We start from the raw sequence: 26,533 nt of genomic DNA on the forward strand, positions 1-26,533 counted from the left end.
TTGACTCTTCCAGAAGAAAAAGAGAGAGGGGGATGAAGACCTCCCTTCACCTGGCAAACTCAACAGTTTAAAATACTTACTCTCCTACTCACCAGAAAGCATCCATCACATGTATGCTTAGTTTCAGTGCAGATTTGTAAAGCACCTGTAAAAAACACTTGGTAGGAGTTAGAATCCAAACAGACCCCTTTGTATGTGTGGCCTGTTTAGAATATAAACAAAAGTGCCGGGCATAAAATGCACAATGAGGCATACTTGAGGCATGTACTTGATGTACTTGAGGCATGTACTTACTCTCCTACTCACCAGAAAGCATCCATCACATGTATGCTTAATTTCAGTGCAGATTTGTAAAGCACCTGTAAAAAACACTTGGTAGGAGTTAGAATCCCAAACAGACCCCTATGTATGTGTGGCCTGTTTAGAATATAAACAAAAGTGCCGGGCATAAAATGCACAATGAGGCATACTTGAGGCATGTACTATAATGCCTAACTATCTGATTGGCTAGCAATTAGATCTGCTCTAACTGGAAAGCAAACCCAGAGAACAGGGACATGGGAACCTGAAATTTATCTGGGGTGAGAATTACTTACTCCGTGTATGATCCTTACGATGGAAACACTGGTACCAACCTCTAGAAGATAATGCCAGATGGAGACAGGGCAATTACCTGAAGAATAAAACCCCAGTTGGATGGCAGAGCATAGCCTTGTGAGACATAGAACTGGTAACCCCTAGAGGATTTCGGAGTCAGAATAAAATAACCCAAGCAATACTATGATAGCCACAAGACTCACATAGGCAGGTTGTAGAGTAACCTGGAGAGATGCTCAGAGTCTCATGAGACCAATCAGATTTCCTCCTTCCAGCAAAGGAACATGTGTAGATGTAGGAAATTCAACCATCCTATATCATGCAAACTTCCTCAATGTTCTGCATTATTAAAATGGCAGGGGTTAGCCCTGCAGCCATATGTCTTTTGTGTCAGTGTGTTCCTCACATTGACTATATTTGAGGTAGCTGAATCCTCTTACCTTGAGTACCAGGCTGCCCACCATTGGGCATGCAGAGGATGTGCGTAGGCATCAATTGCTCAAGTACTTAGGACTGGACTGATCATAAGGATGTTTGAGTAACATCAGAAGGCTTCCAATCCACCAGACTAGACCTACTGTGTTAGATGAATGAACCTCCTGTCAGATGACCGAGACTTGCCGGGTCAGATACTAGGTCCAGTAAACTAGACCTAATGGGATAGGTGAACCAGACCTACAAGGAAAGGTGAACCATCCTACCGAGAAAGGTGAACCATCCTACCGGGAAAGGTGAACCATCCTACCGGGAAAGGTGAACCATCCTACCGGGAAAGGTGAAACATGCAGACTGTGAACTATGCCCACTGGGTCAGGTGAACTATACACGCTGAACTGGGACAATTTCGGTACCGATGACTTAATTTCCCCAGTTATGCACCAATGAAATAGAAGTAAGAGAAGTGCACACACCTCAAGAAATGCAAGACTGATATAATCTTTAAGACAGTCTTTAAGATGTTCTGTTGTGAGGCAATAAAATGGGTAGAACCTGTAAGTATGTAACCGTGACGATGCAGATTCTATACTGGTGGTTCAGGAGGACACCGATATAAAGAGAGGGAAGAATCAACACTCACTAGATGCTTCCATCATTTGCAGTCTAAATCAGTACCCATATGGTATGCAGAACAGCTAGCCTCAAAACATGGATACTCCATTTTTTTTTTTTTTTTATCTAGGAGACTAGACAAACAAATGGACAACTGACTAAGTCTGTCTTCTAGACACAGAGCAGAAACCTGGCTTTTGGGCCACAGAGATGTTCTGTTTTGCTGGTAGTATGACTTAAACCACAACAGCGATGTTCAGCCTGTATCATATTTTATACCACGGCAATCTAACTGCCAGGAGAGCTTATATAGGTAAGATTTAATAACAATTAAACTTAGCGATGCAACCCTAGTGACTGAACAAAGGTCATCTCCGAGGGGTGTGATGTGTGTGTTATGACAGTAGGTTTATTAGTAGTATGTGCCAATGCATAATTCTGTGTGGCAGTCACCACCTACGGCCCTTAGGAGGGACTAAGGAGCTATCCAGCTAAGGGCACAATCGGGTCTGGACCTCCAGGTACAGACATGGACGTAACTACTGAAGAAGCAGACCCCGCGGCTGCAGGGAGCCCAGGAGGCATAGGGGCCCCATGAGGCCAAAATAATGCTTTATCTCAACATGCATTAGCCATGCACATATATGCAGATGGCCCATACACATATACATATATGTATACATATATACTGACATATATACACACACACACACACGCATGATACGCACACATGTAAGACTCTTATGCAGAACACTTACACGCTACAGTTAACCATTGTTTAAGCATTCATTCTGAAGGTATTGGCTTTCTTAGGATAAGCATACTTCTCGGATGATTAGACGACTTAGTCTTATATAAAGCCACCATAAGTGATCCTTTAGAGACCACCAACAGGGTGTAGAGCCATGGTGCTAGCATGTATTAAGCCACATGTATTGTAATGGCAGATTATTACATAGGCCTCTGTTGAGGACCTAGAGATACTGCTCTCTGAGAGTATACTGACCAACCCCAGAGCTCCAGCTATGGATATTGAATAATACTGCCTATTTGACCGGAATAAGGAGCAAACTGCCTTGGCCCTCCAGTAATGCCGACAGTGAATTGCAACACAAAACAGGGAAAAACTTGCAGAGAAGGGCCCCAAACATTGTGTTGTACAATTAATACCTGTAATCCATATAGCAGACAGGCTTAGCCGTTCCTGCTGTGTATATCAGAAACAATATGTAAACTCACCTAGCACAGGGAGAACATCAACCTGATACAATTCCATGTTTAATTGAATTAAATAATACCTTAACATAGAAGAATGCATTGTATTATAAGACATTCAGATGTAAGTGTATTAGATCCTGCAAAGCAAAGATACAATCACAGCAACATGTTATACATAGTTTGAATTAGCTGCTGTTTAGAGCAAGCATACAGTATATCAAAGCCTAGCCGCCAGCCCAGGGATGCATTCATAAGGGCTACTGGTTCCAGGAGAGCAATACTGGAGAGCAATACTGATTCCAGAAATAGCAAAAACCTCAGCACATCACCTCACAGAACAAATAGCAGCATTCATTAGGGCTATTGTTGTCAGGTATGCAAATGTACAGGACTCAGTACACTGTAGTTTTGCATAGGATAGTGTTAGCCACTAGAACTATTGGAATAAAGTGAGCAATTAGCCAGAACTCGGCATACACTGCTGGTTTCAGGTGAGCAAAAGGTCAGAGCCTTGCACAGTGCAGATCAGCAAAGGATTAGCTCAGTACACTTCAGAACAGAATATGAACATGTTCCTTACCTGTAGCTCCTAATGCCAGGCTGTAAGTAGGTCTCTAATGCCACATATTGCAGAACACCAGGTTCATTGTTAACAGGCCTCACAAGTTTACTGATAGCAGTACTTACCAGAGGCTGCTGGACAGAGTTTCCAGTCTGCAGAGATAGAGAGTGGGCGGGGCCATCTCCACTTGCTATAGCTGGCAGTTGCACAGGAATCACCTGATTATACTCAGCTGGTGTCTGCACATACAGAGGAATCCCATAATTGTGTTCAATGGGGGGGATCACTTTACCAGTGGAACCCGCTGATTAAACTCAGGTGCTGTCTGCAGAAGCAGGTAACCAAAAGCAACTGCTGTGGTTACACAGAGGCAAATTGGATAATTGGTATCGCCTAACAGAGCCATGCACCGTTTCTAGCTGAAACCTATAAGGCGGACATTTTTTTTTTTTTTTTTAAATGACCTCCACCTTAGGAAAGTCTGCTGAGGGAGGCAGCTGGCCATGGAACCTGTCCTCCATTTAAAAGACAAGAAAAACAAAAGAAAAACAGGAGGCAGTAAGGCTCAGGCCCCTAACTAATTTTGCCTAATAATTGGCTGACCCTTTAACTGCCGCCTCCCTCGCCCATCCGTAAAAATAAAGGGTGTGTAGGGGCAACATACACCACTGCCCCTGGACGCCTTTTGGGCAGGTCAGGAGGGCACACCGGATGGGGGGACAAGCACTTGCCGTCGAATGCTCTGACAGCAATACAGAAACGCAACTGAAACACAGGCAGACCAGGAGTAGCAAACATTGCACACCAGTGCCTTACCTGATCCAGAAGCTGAAGCACAGACGACTCCAGGATATGAGGCCGAGTGCTGGGGAACAAAAGGTCCCATGGACCAAAAACCCCTGTCCCTAGGACGCCTTATGGGCAGGCCTATGCTTTCCCAAGGTTAAAAGAAAACCATTTTTGCTTCCGATGAGAGCAAAATGAGAAGGAAAAAAAGACGCCGGTAGGTGGGTGTGGCCGGTCTTTAAAGACTTGGGGAGGGTCCTTCTGATGGGAGCATGGGGGAGGGGCTAACCCAGTAAGTACTGACATGGAGTTCGTAAAGGGAAAAGGGGCTATTCTGTAACGTAGTAGGGTACCATGCCATAAGACTACTCAAAATATGAATAGATTAAAAAAAACAATAACACTGATTTACTTCCAATATACGGATTTATGCTATCTTAGAATAACAACATATGTGTATTTATAGGTTTTTTTGAACATGGGAGGAAACCCACTCAACCATAGGGACAACGTACATCTCTTGAGAATAAGAATGATCTTTATTGAAACAAACAATCATGTGCCCATTGTCATAAAAGGTTCTTGGAAATATTTATCAATTAAAACAAATTTTGATCCGTGGTAGTAAAGCTGGAAGCTACCAAGAAGTGATAAAATTTTAATTTCAATGTTTGATAAATCAGCCCTGTAGTGTAATAAAAACAGCTTATATTAATGTGTGTAACGTAAATGAAGTCAATTGAGACAAACCTCTACTTATTACTTCAGTGTATCTAGAAGGGAGAGATAATCATTCTGGTTTCATTCTTGTCTGGAGCTTTTGCAGCCATTCAATTCTTCAAGCATTATAGCAGAAAGTTTTGCCTATTGCTATTCATTCTCCACCTAGTGGTGGAAAGCGGAACTTAAAAGAAAATGAGACATAAAGCAAAAAATAAGTAATGTACTGAAATGATAAAATATGTGTAGATACTTAAACTAAGGTAACACACCTGTTCCTTCCCCATACTCCTATTCTTTCTTTTCTGCATAGCGCTAGCAAGCATGGCTAATAGGTAAACGAGATGACCTAATAAGACATTACTGGAATGGCTATACTGTTATGCTATGCATTAGATCCTTTTTGTATCGAACTATATATTCAAACAAATAAAAGTTGGATTTGAAAAAAAACCCAGTATAATTTAGAAATAAAAATGTCGCCATAAAAATCATGACCGATTCCTTTTAATTTCATGCTTTCGCAAGGCTCCATTGTTTTACCATCAAACATGGTGGCAAATGGCAGAACATGTAAGCAGTGGGTACAGCAAGTAGCACGCTTTCAACATTATTTTTAAACTACAATACAAAATTAAATGTATTTTTCGGTTGATCATTATCATTTGATAACCAAAAGTAGCTATGTTTTTGAACATCATTCTTCCAAACCAAACAGTTACGAAAAATATATATCAGCATCCAGGGTGCATGAGTAAAATATAACTGGCTTCTATAATATTGAGTAGCTTTTATTTCTTTCTTTTTTAATCTCTCGCTCACAAAGTGTCCTCATTTACCGTCTCTAGAGCATAGGCAGACTCCTGAATGCTTTCTGAACAAAGAGGCACTTCACTTGCCTTTCCTTTTAGAACAGGTCGGAAATTTTAGGTTCTATCCTCATTATAATTATATAAATTGAGTGTGCTTTACTAACTGTTCATAAAAATAGACTCAATAAAGGTCCCTGACGTAAGAAACTGCTGGGGTGCTGCTTCACACAAAATAATCGCTTCGAGCTGCTGTCCTTTCTGACATTGAAATTTGGAGAATAAAGTGTAAAAGCTTTATATACTTTTCCAGCAGATTCCTGCATGCCGCTGGGATTCCTCTAGGAAAACAGGAGTTTCTTTAAGAAGCATTTTTGCTAGGAAGTCATTTACAAAACAGCATGTTAGGTGTTTTGAAGTAACAATAGATACATACACAATGGCCCTGTTTTCTCATGTGCATTGCTGATGAATCATTTTCCTGAGGTTTGAGAAATAATGTAGCTTATAGTCTTGAATTTGTCATAATGTATGTAAGTGCATCAATGTGGATGTGGCATTGTGTTACATAGTGACAAAACAGCAGGGAATTTCTTATCATTATAGTTACTGTTATTAAAGGGATTCTGTCATGGTTTTTATTATGTATTTTTTATTTCTTAATTACACTGTTTACACTGCAAATCATTCACTCTACAATATAAAATGTAATTCCTGAACCAGCAAGTGTATTATTTTTAAGTTGTAATATTGGAGTGTAGGCAGCCATCTCAGGTCATTTTGCCTGGTCATGTGCTTTCAGAAAGAGCTAGCACTTTAGGATGGAACTGCTTTCTGGCAGGCTGTTGTTTCACCTACTCAATGTAATGGAATGTGTTGCAGTGGGACCTGGATTTTCAGTATTGAGTGTTGTTCTTAGATCTACCAGGCAGTTGTTATCTTGTGTTAGGGAGCTGCTATCTGCTTAACTTCCCATTGTTCTGTTGTTAGGCTGCTGGGGGGGGGGGCGATATCACTCCAACTTGGAGTGACAATATGTCTAGCCCCATTTCCGATTTCAAAATTAAATATAAAAAAATCTGTTCGCTCTTTTGAGAAACGGATTTCAGTGCAAAATTCTGGAGCAGCACAATTAACTTGTGCGTTTTGAAAAAAAACATTTTTTCCCATGACACTACCCCTTTAACATATCTGGCTTGTTGCTCATATATTGTTATGCATTACACACAAAATAAATACTGGATAATTACCAAAAGATTGACACACAACTCATTTTATGAGTAATAGTAATATATATGTGAGCTACAATTAATAATAAGCTATCTAGGGCATTACTCAGATACTGTATACTCTACAGATGAAAATTGGCAATGAAAATGCTCTGAATCTTTGGAGTTTATGTTCCATTGGCAGGAAATAGGGAGCAGCTTGAGTAGCATTAAAATGTAGCAATAGTGGTCCTTAGAGCTCAGATAATTCAATTTATTGCTAGCAAGCAAATAGAAGTCATTAACCAAATTCTACAGACACTCTTTAGAGGGTCAGTTCAAGACCTCCTTTGACCAGGGCTAGAGCCCCCTTTAGCTCATAACAAAGTCACAGTTATAATATATAACTGATCTGTCATTTCAAGAGTATCTAGGACTTGGACAGGGGGTCAGCCCCACAGTTTGGGAACCACTGATTTATGGTGTTTACATTATGATTTTTTTTTTTGCTCAAGTTAGGTTTTATTAAAGACTGAATAACAAAAACATTACATGTTTATTTTTCTTTTCAACATGGTTATTACATTGTTCAACATGGACCCTACCTTAGCTTCATACAACAATTACACAGTATTTTCCCATGGGCAACTGTACTTCCTTATAATAATGTACCACTTCTGCAGGGAGTTTCAACTTAACATTTCATCTAAGCAGTCCTGCAAGCAATCGCATTTTTCCTGTAAAAGCCCTTTTCTGGTAAGTGATTTTTTCCCTGTTACTTACTACGGTAACTGCCTGTTGCCAGTCCACAATGGAGGGGGGGAGAACTATCCTTCCACTTAGTCGTGACCAATTTTTTGGCTTGGAAGAGTGCCTTTGAGATTAGGGATCTATCCTTTGGGGGTACTCCTTAGTACCTATGTGTAATAAGCAGAAGGATGGGGTTTTAGGCAGCGTAGTGCCTATGAGGATTGAGAGAAGGAGTAGGACACTAGACCAGTACGGCATTAGAGTGGGACAGGACCAGACTGTATGCAATAGTGTGACGGGTTGTGATTCGCACCTAAGGCAGTTCATGGTTACATTGGGGTACATCTGGTGCAGCTGCTCTCTAGTGTAGTATGCTCTATGTATCAGATATAATTGTAGCAGTCTGTCCTAATAGCTGCTGGAGATTTGTGCCGGGGCACATAAGGCCTCCTTCTACTGGTCATCCGTTATGTATTGCAGGTCCGTCTCCCACGACTAACTACATTTTAAGGGTTTAGTTTGCACCTTAGCTTTAGATAGCCCGATGTATAGTTTAGAGAGGGTACCTTTCTGAACAGGCTTTTGTAGCACTTCTATTACTGGCGAGGGGGCAATTGTAATGGGCTGCCGGCTGTTCTGCCTTCTCAGTGCCGTACTAACTTGCATATATCTCAACCAGTGTGAGTTCGGTATTTGGAATTGAGCCTTTAGAGTGGCAAATCCCTTAGGTGCCGTACCCTCCCACACATCTGCTATGCTATTAATACCCTTTACAATCCATTCTGCCGGTGGAACAATGTGCATTAAGTTCGGGAATGCCTTGTTGGCTCATAGGAGAGTTTGTGGAGCATAGTGACCATAGTTCATTATTGCATGTACTATTCAAGGCTTGGGCTTGTGTACTGGAGGGGGTTGGTGGCCCCCCTTCCCTGTACTATCACCAAGTTCCATGGGAAGTGAACAGAGCTTGAGATAGCGGCCCAGAGGTTATATAGGGGTGGGTGCATGCTCGGGTGTAACAATACTGTAAGATGCGCTGTTTGGGCTGCAAGAAAATAGTGGTACATATCTGGCAATGGTAGTCCCCCCTCTCCCTGCGGCCTCATCATTGTTTGAAGGCTAATTCGTGCCCAAGATATTCCCCAGATAAACTTCCTCAATATAGAATTAATATTATAAAAACACTTCATGGGTATCCAGGTCGGAGAGTGCCAGAGAGGTTACAAGAGCTTTGGCATTACCACCATTTTTATAAATTGTAATCTCCCTACCGGCCCCAGTGGTAGGCGCTCCCAAGAAGTTATTTTCCCTTGTAAACAACTGATCTATTTGTCCACATTTAATCTGCAGAAGAGGTCCAAGCGGTTGCTAATTTCTAACCCCAGGTATGTGAATTGGGTGACTCGCTGTAGTACACATGGAGCTTCCTGCTGCCCTGTTTCAGGCGGGTCAAGTACATACAGAACTGATTTCCCGGGGCTAGTCTGCAATCATGTCAGCTCCCCAAAAAGCTTTGTTATGTTGAGAAGATTGGAGAGTGAGGCCCCCCTGTCCCCCAGGTAAATAAGAGTGTCATCTGCATATAGTTGGATTTTTTCCTCAATTCCGCCTAGCTTGAACCCCACTATATTTAGGACCTGCCTCACAGCTTGGGCAAAGGGTTCTATGGCTAGTGCAAACAGCAGTGGGGACAGGGGCAACCCTGCCTCGTTCCTCTGGCTAGGGGTAACACTGTGGTTAAGGTGGAGTTGACCCTTAGAGAGGACTTAGGAGCAGCATATAGGAGCTTCAAACCCAAAGCGTGTCAGCGTTTTCCAGAGGTATGGCCACTCTACCGTATCAAAGGCTTTCATTATGTCTAAAGCCACTTTTGCCCTCTGTCCCTGGTTATCATGTTTAGGATCATTTTGATCAGGGCTAACTAGCATACAGATGACCTTGCTTACTCTTGTGGCCAGGATTTTTGCCAGAATCTTAATCTTATCGGCCGTGAGGAGAGATATGGGCCTATATTACTCATAGAGCTGACGGTCTTTACCTGACTTAGCCAGTAGTGCTATAACAGCGTCATACATTGACCCCAGGAGGGAGCCCTTATACAGAGCTGCCGTGTACGTTTTAAGTAGTCAAGGGGCAAGTGTACTGACGTGCCTCTTTTACACCTCAATTGGAGCCCCATCCGCCCCTGGGGCCTTGCCATTTGGAAAGGAGTCTATGGCTTGAATTATCTAGTATAGGTTAATTTTAAAAAAATGGACTTTCTGAGTGAAATTTACCTATACCAGATATACCATGACCTGAATGAAAATCCTCATAGTCATATGGCTTGAATTACCTCCTCTACAGTGAGGCTATTATCCATGAAGTCTCTATGGTGCAGAGCCAAACTGGGTAGGTCTAAAGTATCTAAAAACCCTTCTATCAATGAGTAGGGTTGTGTTAGCTTAGAAGAATAGAGGTCAGAGTAGAACTGGACCATCAGCTGATTTCCTCTGGGTCGGTCACTATGTTCCCTACAGAGTTCTTGAGGGCAGCTATTGTTGGGGGTGTAGTCTGTTGCTTAGCGAGGTGAGCCAGCATTCTACCTGCTTTCTCCCCCTGCTCGTACACTTGTGTTTTCATAAATAATAGATTCACCTGTGCTTTTTGGTTCATGTATTGGGAGTACAATGTTTTCTAGGTCTGTAAGGTGGTAAAGTTTTCCTTTGTAGGGGATTGCACGGCCATTTGCTTTGCTTCTTGCACCTCCCCCTCTAACCTTAACTGCTGCAAATGTGCCTGCTTTTTAAAGGCAGCTATTTCAGAACCCAACTGCCCCCGCATGCATGCCTTAAAAGCATCCCAAACTGTCAGTGCGTCTGCCCTGGTCTCATTAGTATTAAAAAATTCACGTATAGTGGCATCAAGGTTGTCCTTGTTGTCAAGCACCTTCAACCATACAGGGTTTAATGACCATCTTGGTTGCTGTATTACATTACTCAGTTGTATCAGTATTTCTAGTGGCGCATGATCCGAGATCCCCCTAGGCAGATACTGTGCACTGGTAATTAACGATAAAGTGGGGTGATCAGCTATAGCATAATCGATTCTAAACAGCGAGGTGTGCGACTTTGAGTAACGAGTATTGTTACTTGTATTAGGGTTTCTATATCTCCAGATTTAAATTAGGCCAATACCATCCAACATTTGTTGCAAATCATTAGGCCTGGGTTACTGGGCAATCCGGGCCTACACAATTTATCTAGTGATGCATCTAGCATGGCATTGAAGTCTCCCATTGCAATAATTTTCGAGTGTGGGTACCGGGCAAGGAATTGTGCAAGATGAACTAGAGTTTCCCTATCATAGGGAGGAGGGATATAGATACTTGCCAGGACAAACTCCACATTAGACAGATGGCAATGGATAAACACATAAAGAAGAATGCCAATACCTGTATTTGCAGCAAACGGGGTGATCCCAAATTTATTCAATGGTGCTATACAACACTTTTCAAACGAGGACCGCATGGCCCTTCCTCGTTTGATCGTTTGAAAAGTGTTGTATAGCACCATTGAATAAATTTGGGATCACCCCGTTTGCTGCAATACAGGTATTGGCATTCTTCTTTACTTGTAATTACTACTGGCGAGTGGCTAGGCCAGTGCCATATATACCTGTATCCCCTGAATTGACTTTGTATGAATGGATAAACACATACCTGCCCTTGGCATCAGCCTTAACACAATCTAATGCAAAGGGCACTTTGTACTTTAGTACGGAAACCCCCGAGGAGTGATTGGAGTGTGTAGAGTGATAAGCCCACCCCACCCAAGGCTTTTTCAGAGCCAAGACTTTACTGCCTGTGAGGTGGGTCTCCTGGAGAAGGGCTATTTGCACCCTTTTCTGATTTAGGTGGTCCATGACATGGAAGTGCAGTGTTCCATGGCCCGTTAAGGGGTCTGCTTCTAACTGGGCACCCCACTTGAAGTAATATATGCAAAAGGATTGGCAATATAGGCCTGGGGGGAACTATGTCACTTGCCTGCTCTCTTTGAGGTGACATGCGCCCGTTACTGTGTCAGCGCGGGGACATCCTTGGAATCAAGTCAATTATTTGCGTCTTGCGGGGATGTGAAAAACTGTACGGTGGCATTGATTAATATTCTGAGACACGCTGGATATAACATCGCGTAGATTAGATTCGCCACTCTGAGCCGTTTCCTGACCTCATAGAACTTGGCCCCCTGTTTCTGGACCTCCGCCGAGATGTCCGCATATATGGAAACTGATGCTGCCTGGTACTGTAGCGATCCACGGGTCCGAGACATCGTAAGGACCACGTCCCTGTCCCAGGCGTTGAGGAGCCGGGCAATAAGCGGTCTGGGTGGGGCTCCTGTCGGCGCTGGTTTCATGGGGATTCTGTGGGCCCGTTCGACTGCAAACGCTGGGAATAGATTAGCGTGCCCAAAAACCTCCGACAGCCAGGCTTGCACAAACTGCTCCGGCTTGTCTCCCTCTGCCTTTTCCAGGAACCCCACTCATCGGCCTTCGCAGTTGCAGTCGCCGCCTCATGTTGCAGCTCCTGGATTCTTCCCGGTATCGGATCACACGCGTCCTCCAAACCACTCACCCGCTGTTCAACTGCAGTAGTTCTTTCTCTCAGTTTTTGGAAGTCCTGCTTAATAATAGATATAGAATAGAATAGAATAATAATCTAGTTTTATCTCATCGGTTTTTAAACTGATAAGGGTAGTGCACGTATCCTTGAAGGCCCTGATTTCTTTCAGGATCTTGTTCAGCGTGGGCTCCGGGGCCATTCCTGGGATGGTGACGAGGGATCACTCGCAGGGGTATCGGCGCCATCTTGCCTTTCCTCACAGGCATATTTGACCAGCCTGCCCGATGCCGAGGTGGCTCTTTTCTGAGCTCTGTTTTGCCCCATAAGTAGCCGCTGGGGAAGTTTGTGCCAGGGATGGTCTTCTGAGGCCATTTTTGCTAAGAATAAGTAGCATGAAGCTTCAGGCCACGTCCCGTTTAAAATGATTAGTCAGTGTTCGGTGACTAAAAAAAATTACGCGTGGACAATAAGTATTATGACTGGCTTACCTGCACAGCTGCTTGTGCCATTCTCAGTATCTACAATGGAAATTTATCCTGACAAATCTGGGCATATTTTTAGTGCTGATTTCTATTTCTTTCTTTCAATTGCTAAGAGAAACACAATGCAACTGCACAAAATAGAAGCTTGCTGTCCTAAAGATACAAAGGGGGAAACCTAGGCATATGTTTTTTGTAAATTGCATTGTGCCCCAGGTAAGACCCTCCGTTTCTTGTTTCTGCCTAGCAACTAGATCATTTTCGTCATTGCAAGAGGAAAACACTTACGGGGGAATGTAATAAAAGTCAGTAACGGAAAAACTATTCGCAATGCGAAAAGTTATGCCTTTGCGCGAACAAATTTTGCTTTGCGCGAATATAATATAGTTTTTGCGAAACCGGAAACAGTTTAGCGACCACTTCCGATAGTGGAAAACAGTTTGTGAATTGTATAGTTTGCGCCAATGCACAGTAAATGTAATAAAACGTCTTACTGAAAAAGTCGTTATGTTTGCTCCTAAAGATTACGTCACCTTCAAGAGTGCGCGATTAAAATTCACAATGCACAATTACAATTCACAATGCAATAGCAGTTTAAGGAACAATATTACATTGTGAGTGAATTGTTTTGCTCTTTGCAACTTTTATTACATTCCCTCGATAGTAGGCAGTGGGCATAAACCATTTACTGAGTATTAATCTGAGCAGTCTCCTCTGAGATTCTAAGAGATATTTGTATGTAAAGGTCAAGATGTTTACTTTCAGTTGTTTATAGAAGCTTTAAATCATATTGTTATGACTGTTCTTGCAAAGAATAGTGGCTTGATATTTTAGAACTTCATGCAAACAACTTTTCCAAAATTTAAATTTTAAATTATACCCAAGTATGTCATTCACATTCAGCACTTTTTCCTTCATTATGTTAGATAATAATACATAAGAGGCCATATAATACACAGTCACCCTTTTTCACTTTAAGATATTTCAGTGGGAAGTGTAACAATGTAGTCACATTAATTGCTTTTAGTGCTAAGTAGTGTTGGTAGAGAAGCCCTAATATCTGCATGAGTTCCATTAATATTAATTTATTCACTTTATTGTTATAAATATTCAGTCAGATATTGCAATACATTATATTCACCTTATGTAAATGGAATTTGTTCATTATTCCTCTAACTGGGTGCTGTCCCTTACAACTATTTAGTCTACAGACTCCAGTGAAGAAGTGGCCTATAGCAGAATGTTTGTGTAACAGTACCAAACAATTACCTGTGAACACAACACCTTATAGACATAGGATTGTGCTTATATTCTGGGAATGGAAATGCACATTTGATTTGGATGTTTTTAGTTGAACATTTACCTTATCATCCCTCTTGTACTGCTTTTAGAATATTTTCTCATGTTGCCCTGTTTCTTATGTTGTGCTTGTTTTCAGAGCTCCCATCATCGGAACACCTGAGTGTAGCAGATGCAACATGGCTGGCCCTTAATGTGGTGTCAGGAGGTGGCAGTTCCTCCAGCTCTCAACCAATAGGAGTGACCAAAATTGCCAAATCAGTTATTGCACCTTTGGCAGATCAGAACATCTCTGTGTTCATGCTGTCCACCTATCAAACTGACTTTATACTGGTAACTATGTCTGTTTTGTTCATTTACTATTGATCTCCATGTTGTCATTTGGTTGCTTGCATTGTTTGATTGAAAGTAGTAACTCAGAAAATGTGTTTAAGACTTTACTGTATGTGCAAACACGAAGATAATTACTGAAATTATATAGGACTAATCTAATATCACAAAGAAGCTTGCTGTGATTTACTTTGATTTAATTGTCCCTTAAACATTTTCTATATTGGATATTGGGCACACAGTGGAAACATCTGAACTGCATTGAGTTAAACACACATACTAGTTTATACTCTTCGGAAGCAAAACCAGACTCCTGCGCCGACAAACACTGAGATTGCTGAGCTTTTAACTGTGAGCGTTAATTAGTTTTGGGCACCCAGGGATGTCAGTGGCATGACTTCACAGCCACTTCTCTCAGAGATGTAAAACCATCATCATGACCTACTTGTCTTGCTTTCCATCCAGATACTGACTCTTTCAGTTGCTCTGCCCTTCTGTTATGTTTCCTCTTAAATAAATAGCAAAAAGTAGCAGATTTTCTAAACTTGTAATTCATTGCGTTGCACTAATATAACAACATGCTTAAATCAGACACATATTTTTGCATGATAGTGTGGTATGTGTTTGTGCTTTCTATATTCTAAAGTCTTTGAAAGGGCATGTAGTATAACCTTAGCAGAGCCTTAACTCCCATAATACTCCATGCCAAGCAAAAGGGCATAGAAATGTTGTCCTTTTCAAGCAATAGAGCTTCTTTACTTGTAATCGGCAGAGCACATCATTTCACAGGTGAATTGACATATATCTTTCCTTGCACATTATCATTGGTGCACACAATGCATATGACACATTGCTCATTTTATTGGGAAAAGGGTACACTTCACATGCTTGTATTAAAATGTCTTGAATTCTAAAGACGCAAAAACACCACCTTTACATCAAAACTATATAGGAAAATAATAATATGATTATATATAGGTCAAGACTTTTGAATCCATCATTTCTAGCCAGGCAGTTAGCCTCCGTCGTCTAGCCTTGTTTGTCAACTGGTCTCTGTTTTAGGTACGTGAGAGGGATCTGCCTTTTGTGATGCACACGCTGGCAGCAGAGTTTACCATACTGCAAGTGGTAAATGGAGAAGCTGTAGCTGCTGATAACCTGGGAGTAACAAATGGATTTGTGAAACCCAAGCTTGGTATGTGTCATAACAGAGCACATTTTGACTGTTATGTTGACTCATTTTGTTTATATGAGCACATGATATGCATGCACACCATGATATGTTAAATTGAAGTATACCATACATGACTATAAACTCCCGGGAAGAAAGTAATCGATAGAGGCCTATTTATAAGGCTTCCTAAAAACTATAGAGATTCTTCTGGAATTAAGATTTTTATTAAGAGTTTAAAGAAAAAAATATATATTACATATATTTTTTCTTTTTAATACATAGGTATGAGCACCGAACAACTTCAGGTGGTTTGATGCCTTGTATTTAGAGGAGTAAAAATGTCATGGTCAAAACACCAACATGTCATATCTGTGCCATTGCCCTTATAGTAGGCAGATGTCAATGATTTCTGTCTCATGTAAATTAATCATGTCATTGTCTTCTAGTTCAGAGGCCTGTTATTCATCCTCTTTCCAGTCCCAGCAATATGTTTTGTGTAACTAGCCTGGACCCTTGTACACTTCCGACTGTGACTACACTCCTAATGGATGTTATGTTTTACTCCAATGGGTAGGTACAATACAGGTGTTCTACATATTTTACAGCAATTACAAGTTAAAACATGTTACATCATCCTATAAAAAAGACATATTGCTCCCAATTAATTATTGCATGTCACATTATTGGCATGCCCTTTATTCACCTTCAGGCCTTGTAGGTTACTACTTAGTATAGTCTACTCTAAAGTCTATGTAGCTTGTCTTTATATGTGATATCTCAACTGGCACATTTTTAGGATGTGACCAAATACAGCAGAAAAGATTCAGCCAAATCCCAAAGCAATTCAGAGCTGTAATGTGAATATGCAAATAATGCATAATGCACAAAAAAGGAAAAAATGCAGCCAAGAGAAAAAAAGCATCAACTTCCAGTCTGGATTTTGGTTTGGATTTGGTTTGGTTAGGCACTCCCGATAGCTTAATCCGAACTGGGCTGGGCAAGAAAGAAAAAAAGGCTCAAATTCTGTCAGATGTGGGGTTCATTGCATCCCTAATCATGTCTTTCATTTGCAAAAGAATGTTGACAAGGAGGAAGTCAAATTTCAAGTTACCGTTTTGACACCAAGCAGATTTATCAAGGGTCGAAATTTCGAAGTTAAAAATACTTCGAAATTCGACCATCGAATTAAAATACTTTGAATTCGAATATCGAATTCAAACTTCTTTTCAAAGAATTTGGCCATCGAACGATCAAAGTAAAATCGAATGATCGAACGATTAAATCCTTCAAATCAAACGTTTCTAACAATTTTATTGTACGATCGACCGATTTTTACTTCGACTTCAAAAACGTAGAAAAATGCTGTAGAAGGTCCCCATTGGCTTACATAGCACTTCGGCATGTAGTATCCTATTCAGTGGTCGAAGTATCCAAAAATTACTTCGAATATTTTTTTACTTCGAAAATTCCCTCTAATTCACTTCGATCCTTGATAAATCTGCCCCCAAATCTTGTGTCCACATTGCCACATTACCCACTGAGGGTACTAAACTATTTTTCTGTGTCTGTCCAGAGTAAAAGATCCAGTATTGGGCAGCGAGGAACCTGGTCATATCCGCTTCTTTTCCTTTTCCCTCATTGAGGGCTATATCTCCTTGGTGATGGATGTACAGACACAGCAGAGGTGAGGGAAACCTGACAGTTGATATTTTTGACTACACATATTGCTTGTTACCTGATTTATTGCTGAAGCTGGGTCACTGTGCCATATTGTGCAACTGCTGTCTCTATATGTGCAGTCGTCATATTCTGAATAAAGATACTTATTGTCAGGTATTCAAATGACACATCTCATATATTCAACTGACAGCAATGTCAAGTTTCCAGTTTGTCTCTGCATTGAAATAAGCTCCTTGTATATTATGGGACTAGCAACCATTGATTGGAACATGGGCACAGGAGAAAAGTAGGTTTAACATCAGAAAAGGCTGGGGATAAATAAAAATATGAATTAAATCCCTGTTAATGACAAAAAAAATATGACATAATTTGAATTACCTTAATATTGTGTGTGACTATTAATTACTAGCATACATATACAAGTGCAATATGACTTGCACTACCATAAAGAATCTGAAAAATGGTGTGCATGGGTCAGATTGGATGCAAAATGTGTTATCATATAGAATTCTTTGTGCGCACCACATATGTTGTGTGCGCTTGCCTCAAAATTTGTGTGTGCATGCACAAGTGCACAGCTTAGAAGAAACATGCCAATCACCATTAACACACATAGCACTAAAATACACAGATGAAAATGGGCCTAATACATGTATGCTGCAAATGACAGGTGGCACAAAGAGCTATTGGTCATTTGCATGTACCATAGGCCTAGTTATATTGTTACTGGCTGCAAGCATTTGAAATTTATAGATGTGCTCATTATTTTATTTAATAATTAATCCCCTGTTTTAAAGTTTTGGTCTTTTAGTCATCAAGCTTTTCTTTAGAAATGAAGAAAAGACAAACATACCATTGTCTTAAAAAATGTAAAGTGTCTACAAGATCTCCCTAAAAACCAGATCTCTAACATTCCAGAAAACTACAGAGGTGTGTATCGGCTTTGAATACAAGACCATTTAATTACACACACATGGAACAAAAATTCATAAACGCTGCCTGCATTCTATAGGTGTATTTGTGTTGGTTTGTTTTTTAGGTTCCCTAGTAATTTGCTGTTTACAAGTGCATCAGGAGAGCTTTGGAAGATGGTTCGCATTGGCGGACAGCCTCTTGGATTTGGTATGTATAAACTTCTGGTTGCACTGTTAATTATATGAAATATATTGTTATAGTTTTAAAACAGCAACACAGTTCTGCTTGGTTTGTTCAGCAGTACAGAAAGGGGCCTAATTCTGGTGGAAGTTGCTCCAAAAAAAATCGGATAAAAAATATGCCGTTTTTATACACAACGATGCTGAGCGATGTGTGGTGAAATATTTCTTACACCACATAATAAGTGTGTGAATCATTGTTGGTGGGTCCAATATGCTTATGCTGTAACAATGTATTATGATTGTTTGAGAAAAATAAATGCTTTGAGGTTATCTTGATTTAGTGACCTAACATGTCTGCACCCAGATATTATTATTTTAAATTTGTATCTGGACATGAGTATGTGTGCACACGGCCTACTTGAAATTAAAGGGTGCTTTGAATAGCAATTTATTGCTAATATGATCCTTAAAGCCGAATGATTGGAAGGTTACAGTAAGGCCAAGCATATGTTTTGAATCTTCAGCAGTCAGCCTGTATCACCAACGTTAAAATGGAAAAGAACAAAGCTAATGTAGTTGGGCACAGTAGAAAAGATGGAGTATAAACCAACATTCCATTTTACACTCAGCAGACCCTAATGTGTTGAGTGAATCTCGTAAGGACTTTAGGTTGTAAGCTGCACTGGGGCAGGGCTTGATATGATTAATGATTATGAAACATTTTTGTAAAGTGCCATGTAACATATTACTATTAGTATTATATAATAACCGTTAAGACAGATGTTCATAAGTTATTGTATGATTCTTTCCTTTCTGTAGATGAATGCGGGATTGTTGCACAGATCTCGGAACCTTTAGCTGCTGCCGACATCCCAGCATATTACATCAGTACCTTTAAGTTTGATCATGCACTGGTAAGTTGCAGAAGTTGCAGTAGCTGTAGAGCTATGGAACTTCATTATGTATTTAAAAATAGATTCCATTTACAAAGCAGCAAAAAGAATGTAAAAAACTCAGGAATGGTGTCACGATTGTCACCCTAAATCCAGAACCAGTGCTTTGCTCCCTGGTCTCGGCTCTTGCTTCTGCCTTTAACAGCCGCCTTTCACTTCGGGAGGAGCCCACAGCTAATTGGATGCTGCCAGGTCTTAATAAGAGAGGAGCCAAGCAAAGGTTCTGGACGAGCAAAGAGGCACGGTCGTTAGCAAGGTTTTGGACAGAAGGTACAGTTCAAGGAGCAGACAGGCCGGGGTCGGTGCGGGCAGAATACAAGCAAGGTCAGTCAGGCCGGGGTCGATACAGGCAGCGTTCATGGATAGTCAGGCAGGCAAGGGTCAATACAGAATAGTCCAGCAGGCACAGGTCAGGATAATCAGAGTTCAGAATAGTCAGGAAGGCAGGGGTCAAAACAGCAATCAAACACACCGAGGATACTAGCAAGTAGACCTAACAACGGGCAATAAGTTTGTACACAGAGCCCCTTTAAATATTCATATTTGGCGCCATTGCAGTGACGTCATGACACTCGCGCCAAGCCAAAACCCATATCCGAGCCTGCGCTTGGACTAAGAGGATCCCTGCGGCGGGTGTCCCCGGTGTAAAATAAAAAAAATTTGCATGATCTGTGGAGATATATTTTTTTCTTACAGCAGCAAAAGCAAAACAAAAAATTAATTTACTAGCAGCTCAAAAATATCAGCTGATGACAGCAGGGCATATTTAAAGCAGCAACCTGCAGCATCAATGGATTTGCATGTCCTTGTATCCTAAGTTATGTAACATCAGTAAAGTCTAGAATTGCAATTAAGTAATTAGGTCGAATCTGTCATATGTAGTAAATTTAATGCAAGAAGGTCATACAGAAGAATTTTGCCCAAATCTGGGAAACAAAACACAGTCCCATATTCTTCTTAACAAAATTGTCAACGTGTCAGACTCAGCTGATTCTTAAATCAATACGAATTGATCTGCCATGTTCTTGCTTCTATGTAATGGACTATTTCCCAGGTTATTACCGAAGGTCAGAGGGCTCTCTTGGAGAAACGATGCCGATTCTTGTTCATATTTCATGTTCTGCTCTATTACACTCCTTTAGTTCTCAGTCAGGCAATACACTAGGTTTAAAACTGTGCACCCTCCTCAGTGCTGAGCAGGATGGTTTAACTGTAAGTTTCCTTCAGTTGGACTGTGGCATATTCTATTTTGAAGTAACCCACTGTCTTATAGAAATATCAGGCTTCATTTTTATTATTGTCTATTATAAAATAGAAAGTCTGCACTCAGGATTTGCACTGGAATCTCTTAAATAATCAGTATGAACAGCTGGCATTTCTACATATCCCAATTAATTCCTTGTATATTTCACTATTAAGGAATACTATACATTTTGAATGAATACTTAACCAAGATAAATTATTTCATAATAAGTGACCTGTTCAAATTAGCATGTTAATATCTGCAAATATTGCCCTTTTAAATCATTTCTCCTTGAGACACACTTTGTGATGTTCTGTGTGCTCCCTCAGAGATCACCTGACAGGAAATGCAGCTCTAAATGTAACAGGAAGATGTATGAGCGTAAAAGACACTGTTTGCCAATTTATTGGCTGATGTAACCTAGAATGTGTGTGTGTCCTTGTACCTCATATAAGGCAGAAGGTGGAGATTTGTATTTAAAATGGCAGTCTCTCTATGTGGAATTTTCTACTTTTCATATACTACTAGAAAAGTATATTTTGATGAAACGGCTTTCTTTATATGAAACAATGTTTTACATATGACCTGCGTTATGTGGCTTATTTTTATAAACCCCTGCAATGTTTATGGTTACAGTTTCTCTTTAAACTACATAATAATAGTCCTGAAATAAAGAATTTTATTCAAGTTAAACACTTGAAGATCCACATGGAAATTGATTTCCACCAGAAGCATTAACTGGAGCTTGCAGGTCATTATTGACATATATAAGTCCTGTTTGGACTGAGATCCTCAGTGGAACCCCACTGCCTGTTCATTTTACTGAGCCTGGCTCTTTACAAGTTTCTTGTATTCTTCATATCCAGGCTCTTTTGCAACTAGTCAACTGTAAGAATTAGACAAATAGGAAGGAAAATGGTGTTTTTCATATTTTGTTCCCCTGAACCTTTCCATTGCATATATATAACACTTTGGCACTATCCGTAATTTCATGGTGCATTGTATCTGTCTAGCGGTTTGTCTGCTGTGGTTTCTGTTGTGCTTGATTTTCACTCTTAGTTCCACCTGCTGTCTGTCTGTCTGTATTTTACTAGGTACAGATAATGAACCCAATCATTTAGATACAGGGTGAATTTTCATTTAGCATAGTTGAAATTTTGCCAAAACTTTACAAAATGTTTTTTTAAATGTAACTCTTAAAACAGTGGATACTTTGAATATTTAAAAGCCAGCAGGTTTATTATGTAGGAAAATAGGTTTTCTTTACTGAAAAAAACCTTAAAGGGATACTGTCTATGATAGTATAAATTACATTGTTTACACTGCAAATAATTCACCCTACCATATAAAATTTTATTCCAGAACCAACAAGTATATATTTTTTAGTTGTAATATTGGTGTGTAGGCAGCCATCTCAGGTCGTTTTGCCTGTTCCTGTGCTTTCAGTAAGAGCCAGCGCTGCACTTTCTGGCAGGCTATTATTTCTCCTACTCAATGTAACTAAAGGAGTCGCAGTGGGACATGGATTTTTACTATTGAGTGCTATTCTCAAATGTAACAAGGAGCTGTAATCTTGTGTCAGGGAGCTATCTGGTTACCTTTTCATTGTTCTATTACGCTGCAGGGGGGAAGGGAGGGGTGATATCACTCCAACTTGCAATGCAGCAGTAAAGAGTGACTAAAGTTTATCAGAGTACAAATCTGAAACATGGCTGGGGGCACCTGGGAAGCGGACAGTGGGACTCATTTATCAACACTGGGCAAATTTGCCCATGGGCATTTACCTATAGCAACCAATCAGTGATTAGCTTTTTAAAGCCAGCTGCAAGTAGAACAATGAATGCAGCAATTTGATTGCTTGCCATGGGTTACTGCCCACGGGCAAATTTGCCCAGTGTTGATAAATTACCCCCCGTATATCTAGCCCCAGTCAAATTTCAAAATGAAATATAAAAAAAGCTGTTTGCTCTTGAAAACTGATTTCAGTGCAGATTTCTGCTGGACCAGCACTATTAACTGATACGTTTTGAAAAAAAACATGTTTTCTCATGACAGAATCTCTTTGTTAAGTGTTATGGTAACCTTTCCATGTAAGATATATTAGTGTTGGTGGAGTCATTATTTTCATTAGATTCATTGAGTGCCACATGACCAGAAAAGGAATTCCCTCTTTATTTTATTTATTATAATAAAAAACAGTGCTCCTTTTGAAATTTATGTAATATAAATATTGGCGTGTGTATATATATGTGCATATTATATTGTGTTTGTTCAAGAGTTTTTAATTTTCCTTTTGATTCTTCTAGGTACCTGAAGAGAACATCAATGGTGTAATCAATGCTCTCCAAGTCAGCCAAGCAGAAAAACATTGAATTTTTTAAAACTTTTTTTTTCATTATCTGTGCAGTATTTCAAGAGGAGCTCAGTTCTGCGAGGTGCCATGAAGGCAAAAAAAAATAAGTAATAATGCTCCAGAAAGTTTGTTTCCTTTTAGTCATAATATGGTTTCTCTTCTGTTAGTTTTCAAAGTGATCTGTAGACTTTCTGCTAACTTAGAGAAAAAAAAATAAAAATGAAAAAAAAAATGATAAAAAACAAAAATGACAAACATGACAAAAAATGTATTGCACAGTTAAATCTTAACGTTACAGAAATGTCGTGAAGCCAGCTGTAGATGTAGGATCTGCACCTTATAGAGCTGTGTGAGGGTTTCATTCAGTAATGTGACAATGGTAGGGAAAGCAAATGAACACCGCACAGAGGTGCAGCGATATATTGCACTGTATTCAAATTTCAAATGGCATCAGACTTTCAGAAAAGATTGTAATTTAACAATTTCTGCATATTTGAGTAGAATTTTTTTTTTCCTTTGATTTGTCAGTTCTGGAGAGCAAACTTTTGCTGGCTCCTATTGCTTAAAGCAAGGTTTTGACTGAGTAGTACAATGTCCTCTCACATCAGTTGTTCTCATTGCAGCTTTATATAGTCTTTTTGCACCTTGGTTGAACTTACAATTTTCATCCTTTCTATGTCAGCTGTGTTTTATCTAATATTATATATATATATATATATATATATATATATATATATATATATATATATATATATATATATATATATATATATATATATATATATATATATATATATTTAAAATTCTTTTGTGATGACCCTTTAAGCTATGGGATGTCAAGAAACTGATGTGAACTTTGAGCCCCATAAATTTCAGATTAAGAGTCAGGGGGATCAGGGCTGCAAATTAGATATTTTAAACTTTACGCCAAAATAGCCTGTCAGAGAATTTTGATTGGCAGTTTACAGCAACAAACATTTTCTGCTTGTGTTTTACGGATCAGTACTGGAAATTCAGTTGTTTGGCTTGTTTTGTAAAGTTCTGTTTAGTTTCTCTTACAAAACAGTTACACTACAATTGCTAGATTATATTTTAATGTGCCTCTTCTGGGTTATGTTTCACCTGTGTGCAAGCTCAGTAAGGGCCACGCTAGCATAGAATTTCAAAATGTAGCACTTTACTAAGTTTTTAAGAAGCCCAGGCAATTCAGGTTTCTTTCTACACTTCACTAATAGGCAAGGCAGCTAACATAGTCCTATAAAAGCCACAGGACAACAAGCATGGTGCAGAGTAACGTGGCTGCCTTCTGAATGCTAAACCACATGCCTGAACTCTACTGAGTGGCCGTGGATGTTACACAATATCATTCTATGCAATGCAACTGTGCACACTGTGTCACTTCTTTAGAAGGCATTTCATGTAATAGAAGGGCTTGGCATTGGCATAGGTTTAACAAAACTATATAGTATTTCCTTATTCTGTTTAGCACTCCCTTCTAGAAAAATAAACTACGTGGAAATGCATATGGACTTCTTAATTTGACCACAGTGCCCATGTTTGTGTTATGTTGCTTTGTAAAGGCATTTTGCTTTTATGGTGCTTTGAAATATTTGCAAACTGTTCCATAGTCTTCAAGGCAAACAGTTTCATCAAGTGTATGTCCAGCTCTTACAGGATAATACAGTGATTTGTAACAGAGTGTTATGTTTTAATGAGATATGGATTAAATGAACAAATACATTCTATTCTAGGCAGAAAATACATATTGTGTGCAGCCAAGCTAAAATCTATCATATTGTCCAATCTCAGACATTTTCTATGCTCAAAGACACAATATAGAAGAACTATCTATTCTACACCCCTAGCCATTATTGATATACAGTATGTAAGCATTGTGCAGATTCTATTTGGCCCATATTCCAGTAATTACATACAGAAATGAATCTCTTCAAATGGCTAGCGACAAAACAGGACAGCCTTGGTTAAGACATCAGTCAGATATTTTCCATTCTCATTCCTCCCGGTTCTTCTGTGTAAACTTGCAAGCACTCTTCAAATATCCTATAAGTATATGAAAGTAATGTTAGTCTTAATTTCCAAAGCTGGCACCACTATGCTTGTTAAGTTTAAGTCTGCAATTCTAGCAGAACTTTCATTTTTCAGTCGTCCTCATTTTGGTAAAACAAAGAACATCAAGCAAGCTGTGCCCACCCAGGGTACATCAGAGATACAGGCACCCCTGGCAGCACACAAACTGCACCTTAGCTTTGGAAAAGTTTCTTAGTACCTACTGAAATAACTGAGACTGTAACTTAACAAGCATCATGGCTGCTGACTCTGAGAAACGGCAAATACTATTCCATGTAGTTTGTTTGATCTGGGCTTTCACTCATCTTTAAGATTATTCAGTTGATAAATTACAGTTTGTCCTATTCTGTGTGTAACTTGTCGGAAAACATGAATCCGTCAGTAAGATAAACTGTCATTTTAATTAGCTGGTATCTGATGTAACAGAGCACAGGATAGAAACCAGATTTGCTTCATATTATTAGGGAACAGGTAGAAAATGTGACCATTTGCACCATTTTTCACTGATTTGTAGCTTGATTTCTTTTACAAAATCCACACAGTCATTCGTGTTTGCATCTACACAAAATTACTAAAGTGCCAAAACGGTTTCATGGCTCATGGCTGCTGCATTTTTTTTATCCAAGTATGGCCTTTAGAGCTACTTCTGTAGCTTTTGGTATATTACCCTGGTATATTAACAGGCGCATGTCATTCAAAGTGTAGTTCCTTTTGTACATAAAACACCTCAGTAAATTTCCCCTTACATTATCTCTCAATGTGATAACCTCCATAAATTCAAAGGATATGCGAAAAAGAAATGTAAATTCCATTAACTTTAAAGTGACTTTGGCATAGTTGCGTGCAGTGATCCACCTGGCAGCCTTCAAGTGCTGATGAACTACAACATATTGGGGCACATTTACTATTGAATTGTAGAAATTCGGTGGTCAAAGGTTTTTTTTTTGACCGAATGTAGCTGTTTTCGGTTGAATTCAAATCGGTCGATCGTAGAAATCATTTTAATCGATAGAACGAACGATTTTGAAAAAAAAAAACAAAAAACTTTGACTTCTAAAAACGTAGCCAAATACTGGCTATGGGTTCTAGGAGGCCCCCATAGACTAACATAGCAATTTGGCAGGTTTAAGGTGAAGTGTCAACGTTTTTTTAAAGAGACAGTACTTAGATTTTCGAAATGGTCAATTATTCTAAGTTTTTTCAATTCATATCGAATTTTGGCCTATTCGATGGTCAAAGTACCCAAAAATTACTTTAGACATTGTGAGGACACAATGGGGCCCATTTACTTTGAGGGATAGCACTTCTTGCTTTCCATAGATCAGTAAATAGTGGGTTCAGACAATTCCCTGATGCAAATTTAGATATAAACTATATTTAGGTTATCTTTGTGACTAGTAGTTTTCTTTAGCATGCCTTTTCTATTTCATATGAAGAGGTATATTTAAATATATACTGCCATACAACACATTTCACAAAGAAATGCCTGTATCCCTTCTCTTGTGAGCTAGTAGAGAATGGAATAATAATATTTTTT

At 39.6% G+C, this 26,533-nt stretch overlaps 1 protein-coding gene across 1 annotated transcript in view; it reads left to right on the forward strand.

The window, feature by feature from the left end:
* The window catches only part of LOC108709655 (cytosolic arginine sensor for mTORC1 subunit 2), a 131,177-nt gene extending 105,087 nt beyond the window's left edge, over positions 1–26,090 (forward strand). Inside the window, exons 3-9 of the mRNA XM_018249684.2 lie at positions 14,218–14,411; positions 15,471–15,603; positions 16,029–16,152; positions 17,156–17,266; positions 18,302–18,384; positions 19,179–19,273; positions 22,862–26,090. Of these exons, the coding sequence (XP_018105173.1) occupies positions 14,218–14,411; positions 15,471–15,603; positions 16,029–16,152; positions 17,156–17,266; positions 18,302–18,384; positions 19,179–19,273; positions 22,862–22,927 (806 nt within the window). The 3' untranslated portion in view covers positions 22,928–26,090. The remainder of the gene's footprint in view (positions 1–14,217; positions 14,412–15,470; positions 15,604–16,028; positions 16,153–17,155; positions 17,267–18,301; positions 18,385–19,178; positions 19,274–22,861) is intronic.
* The last annotated feature ends 443 nt before the right edge of the window (positions 26,091–26,533 follow it).

The sequence above is a fragment of the Xenopus laevis genome, chromosome 2S, assembly GCF_017654675.1.
Source record: "Xenopus laevis strain J_2021 chromosome 2S, Xenopus_laevis_v10.1, whole genome shotgun sequence".
Lineage (NCBI taxonomy): Eukaryota > Metazoa > Chordata > Amphibia > Anura > Pipidae > Xenopus > Xenopus laevis.